General features: G+C 35.6%; 1 protein-coding gene across 1 annotated transcript; it reads right to left on the bottom strand.

The window, feature by feature from the left end:
- Positions 1-909: 909 nt before the first annotated feature.
- LOC135677782 (uncharacterized) lies at positions 910-1,604 on the bottom strand. Its single transcript, XM_065190175.1, has 2 exons — positions 1,499-1,604; positions 910-1,426 (listed from the first exon to the last, which is right to left on the bottom strand). Exons 1-2 carry the CDS (start codon positions 1,554-1,556, stop codon positions 1,113-1,115), a joined length of 372 nt encoding a protein of 123 aa, XP_065046247.1. The 5' UTR covers positions 1,557-1,604; the 3' UTR covers positions 910-1,112.
- Between the last annotated feature and the right edge of the window lie 7,483 nt (positions 1,605-9,087).

Below are 9,087 nucleotides of genomic sequence, written 5' to 3' on the forward strand. Positions count from 1 at the left end.
GTGTTTTGGGTGTGGATGTTGTCAAGCTATTGAAATCCAGACATTATAGTTGCATGAATCCAACTGGTCCACAGCAGCAGTGCTTGTAAGTGATCATCAGTTGCTTGGCCTGCATTGCTATCCAGCTTTGAGATAGCAGAGATGTCCAACAACAACTTGGCAGGTTGCCTAGTCTTAATCCCAAGGTTGTATCATCATCATCATCATCATCATCATCATCATCATCATCATCATGTTGTGGTTAAAGGAACTGAATTCGATTTGTCAAAATATCATAGGACAGACATATTGATGCATAGTTATGCTGAACTCTAAAGCTGGTAGGGTGTATCCCATCCCAGCGGCAACTTGTGGGTGGTTGTAATGTCTTATCTTCATAATTCCGAAAAGAAGTTGGTAGTCTTGTCCAAAACTTGCATAACAAGTCTCTTATATTTCTTTGTTCTTAATTCGAGGCAATAGTGCATGAGAGTCAACGAGATAGCTGCATTTCTATGGTTTTATGGTAGAGACAGCAAAACAGGGCAAGTCTGCAGAGGGTTCGGTCGTGCATGACTGCTAGCCTTTAGAATGATGTAAGGCCATTCAAAATGTCTAATTACTTTTGCACAACACTTCCATCTAAGTCACTTTTCATGCTCATTTTGCATTATGGTGGTTGTGCTGAAGAACAGAGATAAAAAGTGAGTACACAATACGAAACATGTCAATTTGGATTTGGCTTATATCGTTTAGTACTAGATTAGTTTGAGACTAAAAACATTAATCTGATAGTGATTGATCAGATTCACTTTAGTTATTTTTTATGATGTTGGCTGCGGGAAAACCTTCCCATCTAATCAATCGCGGCAACACAGTCACAAAATTTGAAGCAAACATCTGGCTTTTTCTAAATGGAGAGCATTAGGGGATCACAAGGTTGGTGCAACTTCTTTTCGTATACTTTGAACTGCTACAAAGAAAGAAGACAATGACACACACCATGAAACCCTAATCTAAAGGAATGGTTACAACCCAGTTATTCCAACCCCTCCAAACTCATCATCCCCCACGCTGCTTCTATCCACATGCAGCTCAGCTCTTCCCATGGAGCTGCTGCATATATCCACCGATCACCAGCAACCCACCTGGAAGCTCGCGGGGGACATCGTGAAGGCCCGATCCCACGCGTAGCAGAACTTGACGGAAACCGAGCTGGGGATGCCTTTCCCGTCGTTGACGAGATAGCCGGCGCCCTCGCGGCGGAACAGCTTGGGGTCGACCATCATGGAGCTGGCGAAGCCCTCCGACCGCAGGAACACGCTCCTGACGGTGCACCGGCACAGGTTCTTCACCTCCACCTCGAACACCGGGTCGTATCCCAACTTCTTCCCCGTGTTGGTTTGCTGCACCTGAATGCTCGAAAGCTCACACCGCTGGCTCTCCACTGCATCAGTTCCAAGGACATGAATCATTGGAAGATAGATATATAGACAGACAGATAGATAGAGAGGAATACCTGCTACAAAGGAATGGAGGAGGAGGACAGTAGAGAGGAGCTTGAGGACAGAAGCCATTGCAAAAGAAGGCTTTGTTTGAAGAGGATATGAGCCTTCACTTTGCGTGTGTGACTATATATCTACATATAGACAAAATGAGTTCTGTCAAACATGTGGGCTGCGATTTGGATGGGTTGATGAGTGGGTAGGAGATCATGTGAGGAAGCAAACACCTTTACGATTAGGACAAAGGCATTTGCCTGTTACTTTAATCAGCACCATCTTGAGCCACTTCATGGCCATGTTGGCTGTGGATTGACTCGACTCCCTGTGTGTGTGAGGTAATCACGACGCATCACCTTCATGTTGACTCAACATGTTACAGTCTTCTTTTACTTCCTAGTAAAAGAAAAGCTCATTCATTCCAATGTGGTTTGACGACAGGAAATTAAGGTTCTTTCAGGAGGATTGGGGTGAATCATTCCCCCATTATTTTCAGCTACAGAAAGATTTGTTTTACTTTATAACACATAACTTATGTCTTCTCTCGACCAATATCCGTGGCAGCGGTGATTGTCATTGAACCCATCATGCTATGATATCTCGGATTCTCAGAAAGAGTCTCAATTTGGTTGGAAATTCGATTTGTTCAATTTTCCTAACTTTATTATCGTAAACTAACTTGAGTATTAGAGGATTTTTGTCGAGAATATCTTGAAACAAGAGGAACAGATTGGACATCCAACTCGAAACTTTCCTTTGCCGACATGAGCATCGTCATGTAGGATTCCCTTGTCATATGCATGTAGACAATCAAATCGGACATGAGCAGAAGATAGAGTCTTCCAAGATTCTGAGCTATCTATATCTCCTAGAAAGATTTGTTTTGCTTACATCTAAAGCTAAATAATTACAATCTTGTTCTATAAGAGCCATAACGGATTGGCTACTGATGTTTTTTCTTTAGATTTTGGTAGATAAAAGAAATGCTTATCTTTGGTAGAATCATATCCTAGATATGACAGGTCAAGTCTCCTTGTTGCAGAATCCAAAGCAATTCCAAGTCAACGTGAAACATTCCAGCAACAAAGCAGGGACCAAGAATATTGTTATTGGTCCATCTCAACTCTCACTTTATTCTTCCTCACTGTTCCTGAGATTCCCAGCAAATACTATATGGACTTCAGGGTCTTTTCAGTCTTCCATGCTACGCCTGCTCCCACTAAAGATTGACACAAAACACGAGTCGAGAATCTATCGAAGCAGGCTTCAGATTCGAGCTTCAACCATACATCACCCTGAAACAGGAAGTGAACTTTAAGGTGACGAGATGATCAAGGTTCAACGATCACATGAGATGTCATAAGATTTCTAGCAAGGTTTGCATTTTCGTGTACCGATAATGTCTCGTATAAAGTTTGGAGCAATATCATACTGATCTTTACTTTAGTTTCAAGAAAAATCTAAAAAATTAATCTTCTGGTCCAATATATAATAGACCGACAAAATACCACTCGTAATCTACCATACCAAACAAACAGTATTGTAAACCTTAATTTCTAATATGATGAAGTCAAGAACCACCTCTCAACTCAACTCTATCAAATGTATCAACGGCCAAACTATAAGCCATATGTTGATCATGAAGTGACGAAACATTAATCAGCAATAATAAGCTCACAAATCGAGAGAAAAGACATTGCAAATCTGTCGAAAGTACCGCGACTACATGTCAGCAAAGGATTGAAGAAAGAGCAAGGAAAAAAGGAAGGCTATGGGTTGCCACAAGTGCTTATGAGAAACCGAGCTTCTTTTGTGCCACGCATGGCAAATCCTTTGAGTCAACCAAGGATTACACCAACAACAGGAAAAAGTGTCGATGGACAGCGCAGCACTTGCATCAGAAAGAATTGAATATAGGATTCTTTTGTAGCATGCTGGATTGAGGTTTCCGTTAGAATAAAGGAGGACTTTTAACTCCATCAGAATATTAAAAGAAAATATATAAAAAATATTGAGATTTGATTCATAGTTATCTATCTAGATAGTTATCATGATCTAGTAGTTATATGATTTTAATAACCACCTCAAGATAGAGTGGTTTCAATAACTACCTCAATCTAGTAGTTATAGGGTGGTTGTCAGTAGGTCATATAAATAGGACTGTAATTCATGAAATAAATAATAAAGTATGAGTCTATGTGCATTTGGTATCTTGTAAGTGTTTTTATCAATCCTTCTGTTTTTTAATATTACATCAGTTTTCTTGAGTCGAAAGACTTCTTTTTACTTGAATCGTAGTATTTTGTTTTTTCCTTGCTCCTCCATCCTCAACATTTGTGGTATCAGAGCCTAGTTTCAATCTAAACTAGGTATTATGGCATTTAACGACAATTCCATGTCTCAACCCCTTATCCCTATCTTCTTGGGCAAAAGCTATGAATTTTGGAGTATCAAGATGAAGACTCTATTCAAGTCTTAAGATCTTTGGGACTTAATAGAGAATGGATATGTGGATCCAGATGACGAAATCAAGCTAAGGGAGAATAGAAAGAAGGACTCAAAGGCATTGTTCTTCATTCAACAAGCTGTACATGAGACGATCTTCTCAAGAATTGCAGCAGCGACAACCTCAAAGCAAGCTTGGTTGATACTTTAAAATGAATTTCAATGCTCATCAAGGGTGATTATGGTAAAACTTCAAACCCTCCGTCATGAGTTTGAAATTTTGTTCATGAAAAGCAATGAATCGGTGCAAGATTTTCTTTCTCGAGTGACTGAAATTGTTAGTCAAATGAAATCTTATGGTGAACATCTTCATGATCATATAATTGTTGCAAAAGTTTTGAGAAGTTTAACTCTGAAATTTAATCATGTTATTGCCGCAATTGAGGAATCAAAAGATTTATTTACATATTCATTTGATGAACTAATGGGTTCCTTGCAAGCACATGAAGTAAGGTTGAACAGGTCACTTAAAAAAAGTGAAAAAAAAGTATTTCAGGTTAAGGGGAGTCTTCTACTTCAAAAGAAGATAAAAAATCAGCAGGAATAGGATGTGGCAGAGGAGAATTTCGTGGTAGAGGAAATGGAAGAGGAAGAGGACACTTTGATGGGCATGATGAATAAGGGCAATCAAATTATGATCAAAAAAATTACAAGAGTGGAATTCAATGTCACTACTGTAAAAAGTTTGGTCACATGAAGGCAGATTGCTAGAAAAGAGAAAAGAAAGCAAGTTATGTAGAGAAGAATGAAACTTGGGAGTTAATGGATCCATCGAAAGAAAAGAAAGCGATTGGGTTAAAATGGGTGTTCAAAACAAAATTTAAATGTAAATTATTTGGTTTCACTGATAGTGATTATGCATGTTAGATGATTGAAAGAGTATTTCAGGCAAGTGAAGCCATAAAGTATTATGGAACAGATGAACAAGTTACGGATATCCTCACCAAATCACTTCTAGTTCGAAAGTATGTTTATTTTATGGCGTAAATTGGTGTATACAACTATGAATCAAGAGGGAGTGTTGAGAGATTTGATTCATAGTTATCTATCTAGATAGTTATCATGATCTAGTGGTTACATGATGATTTTAATAACCATCTCAATCATGATCTAGTAGTTATAGAGTGGTTTCAATAACTACCTCAATCTAGTAGTTATATGATGGTTGTCATTAAATCCTATAAATAGGACTGTAGTTCATGAAGCAAGTAATAAAGTGTGAGTCTGTGTGCATTTGGTATCTTGTAAATGTTCTTATCAATCCTATTGTTTTTTAATACTACATTAATTTTTTAATAATGTAGTATTAGAATAATACTACATTATTCTAATACTACATTAGAATAAAGGAAAGGAGGACTTTTAACTCCATACATCATAATATTAAAAGAAAATATATGAAAAAGGATAAAATGCAAAATTAGGATATAATAAATAGAGAGATAAATTGGAAGCACGAGGAAAGTAGCGGATGGAGGAGAATCATTCAAACAGCAATAACAATACAAATCTACCAAGAAAGAATTTGTGTGATTTTCTTGAACTAAAGACTTTGTATCCATTACGTTGGACTATGAGGGCAGCGATTACGAAGTATTGTGTAATCGAGTTAGCTTCCCGATTATTGTGTATCGGTTTTGTTCAAATGAAACGTTGAGCAAATGAAGGATCTGTTTGTAGAACCCAAGGGTTAGTTGACCCTATAAAGGACCCCTTTCCCTTTAGGTTTTTTACACTTTCTTGTTTTCTTGCTCTTAGACCTTTTGGACTTTGAGCTAAGAACATTCGGTTGACTGCCGAACTCCCACCTTCAAAGGTCTGAAATATCTTTGTTAGGATTTGGATCAGTTGTTGGTCATGTCTCTACTCTCGATCTCGGTCAGGTAGACTTTCTCCTCCTTCTAAGGGGTTAGAGTTACTGCGAGGGAGGCTGCTTCTTTGGGGTGAACCTCGAGTAGTAGGTCACATAATGATCTGCATTTTGATTTCGACTGAGCTCATGCTCCTAGCTAGTTGGCCAGATGATCAATCATGTGTCAAATCATTATTTTTGTACATATATTGATGCATTGAAGGCGGGACTCTGATTCCCCCGCCACCCCATTTTGTGGAGGTTTTCTAGTCTTGAAATCTTCATAGGGAAATCCTGCCATCGAGGGGAGCCACTTATGTATCTCCAAACCTTTTGACAATCCAAGCTCCAGTATGGTGTGGTAACTGTACTTCGAGGGGAGCCACTTATGTTATTGATCTAGAAACAACAAAACTGCTACGCATCAACTTTTGATGAGGTGTCGAAAGTTTTTGTCAAAGGGGTTGCCTTTTGTTGGGATAACTATTTATATGATTTCTACAAAGGTTTAAACTTAATTGAGTCAAATTAGTGAAGAACTCCATAGAGATTGGAATGGTGGTTTGAAACTTAGCTATTCGAGGAGTTTGTGAGGGTATTGTTAGAAATTTTAATATCAAAATATGTTTATAAATCATTATAATATAAACATAAGAAAACTAATGTGGAAATGAAAATTACGTACCTCTAGCAATTATTGTGAACAATTTTAGCAATAATTTCTCTTCATATTTTGGCTGGCTCAGAACTCTCGTTTTAGATGGTGTAAGAAATCCTTTAGACTTGAGAGAGACATATAGCCCAAGGACCAAAACCCTCGTTTTTATAGATATTCTCCCGTCAAGAATATTTATTATCATCAACTTTGTAACATTTAAGAATTAATTCAAATTTATAATGTTTGGACCATAATAAAGAATTTTAATTATATTAAATAAAATATTTAATAATAATAATTATATTTAGAATACAAATTTTGATGATAATGAATGATGAACTTAATGAGAATGGTTACATTCTCTCACTTGGTCCATACATTTAGCTTAATAATTTGAATTAATTTTTATCGAATAACTTTCTTAAAAAACAAGTACATGAATAAGTCTTCTAAAACCAAGTATTATTATCCATGTATTAATGAATAAACCTTATATTTATTCTTGATCTATTACCAATATATTTTCTCAAATTAATATGCACATGAATGAGAAAATATCACAAAATATGTAAGAGTTTTATTATAATTACAAATTGGAACCAAGTCTTATTTTATCACAAACGAGTTTTAATATAATCAGCAATCATTAATTCAGTACTAATATACTTAATGATCACTTTCTTTTCTTTTACATATTCTCTTATGGTTAAATACTTAATGTCGATGTATTTACTTTGGCTTTCACTTTTATTGTTTTTAGCCATAAAGATAGTATTTGAATTATCGCAGAAAATTCTTAATGGCCTAGAAATAGAATCCATAATTCTAAGCCTAGAAATGAAACTCTTAAACCATACACCATATGAAGTAGCCTTAAAACATGAGACAAACTCAACTTCAATGATAGAAGTGGTAGTCAAGGTCTACTTAGTGCTTCTCTAAGAAATAGCTCCACCAGCCATTATAAAAATATATCCTGATATTGATTTATGAGAATCAACATAACCAGCGAAGTCTGAATCTGAGTAACCAATCACATCCAGATTGTCTGTATATCTATACATAAGCATATAATCTTTGGTTTCTTGTAAATATTTCATCACTTTCTTTGCAACTCTCTAGTGATCCATACTTGGATTACTCTAATATCGACCTAGCATCCCCATAACAAATATAATTTTAGGTCTAATATAGACCTGAGTATACATAAGGCTTCCTACAATATAAACATATGTGATGGTTTTCATTGATTCCCTCTCAAGGTTGTTCTTTGGGCATTGGTTCAAATTGAACATATCACCTTTCACAATGAGAGCAATACTTAGTAAACAATCCTTCATCCAAAATCTTTCTAAAAGTTTATTAATATAAGTTCCTTGTGATAGACCTAAAATGCCTCAAGGTCTATCTTTATAGATCTTAATACCAATGACATAAGATGCTTCACCCATATCATTCATGTCAAAATTTTTAAAAATGAATTGTTTCACCTCATGCAGCAAACCCTTATCATTGGTTGCAAGCCAAATATCATCTACGTATAAAACAAGAAAATATATTTTACTCCCATTGACCTTTTGGTATATACATTGATCCATGAGATTTTCAACAAATCTGAATGAAGAAATTACTTCATCGAATTTAAAATACTATTGGTGAGAGGCTTGTTTTACCTATATATAGATTTCTTAAGCTTAAAAACTAAGTGTTCACCAACTCTAGAGGAGAAACCTTCATGTTGTTTTATATAAACTTTTTCCTTTGGATCTCCATTAAAAAATATCATTTTCACATCCATTTATTATAACTCAAGGTTAAAATGAGCAATCAATGCCAAAATGATATGAAGAGAATCTTTCTTAGATATAAGAGAAAATATCTTTATATAATCGATTCCCTCTTTCTGAGTAAATTCATTTGCAACAAGTATTTCCTTGTATCGTTACCTAATAAATCTTTCTTGGTTTTAAAGATTCATTTGCAGCCAATAGCCTTTGCTTCATTAGGTAATTCAACAATATCTCAAACTCTGTTGCTCTTCCTGTAATTCATCTCTACTTTCATGACATCATGCCATAAATTTGATTTTTTACAAATCATTTAATATTATAGTTAAATTCTTATAGATATACAACATAATCACTAGGAATTGTTGATCTTTTATTTCTAGTAGATCTTCTTAATATTGTACCAATATTTCCCGAAGGAACTTATGGTTCATCTAGTTGTTCAGGAGCTTATTATAATTCCTAAACTGCTTGATCTATTAGAATACTATCAGCAACTTTTGAAATCTCAATGATTAGTTGTTTAGCGTCAGTTTATACTTTAGGAGTGCTATGAACTATAACCAATCTATCATTTGATATGGAAGGTTAAAATTTTATATGATCATGTACATATACTATCTTCCTGATTGCACCCACTGATTATGTCATCCTTAGGAAATTTAGTGTTTCTTGATTTCATAATCCTAGTTGTGTGAGATGGACCATAAAACATATAACCGTTGGACTTTTTGACATATGCAATGAAATACCCACTAATAGCCATCGAGTCTAGTTTCTTCTCTTGTGGATTATATATATTGA

The sequence above is a fragment of the Musa acuminata genome, chromosome BXJ1-6 (genome assembly GCF_036884655.1).
Source record: "Musa acuminata AAA Group cultivar baxijiao chromosome BXJ1-6, Cavendish_Baxijiao_AAA, whole genome shotgun sequence".
In the NCBI taxonomy this organism is placed as follows: domain Eukaryota; kingdom Viridiplantae; phylum Streptophyta; class Magnoliopsida; order Zingiberales; family Musaceae; genus Musa; species Musa acuminata.

Bases quoted from the DNA above. Each gene is read 5' to 3' on its own strand.
- LOC135677782 (XM_065190175.1), bottom strand. From the start codon at position 1,556: ATGGCTTCTGTCCTCAAGCTCCTCTCTACTGTCCTCCTCCTCCATTCC. The intron at 1,427-1,498 runs GTATTCCTCTCT...GAACTGATGCAG, and splicing joins CCTCCATTCCTTTGTAGCAG to TGGAGAGCCAGCGGTGTGAG.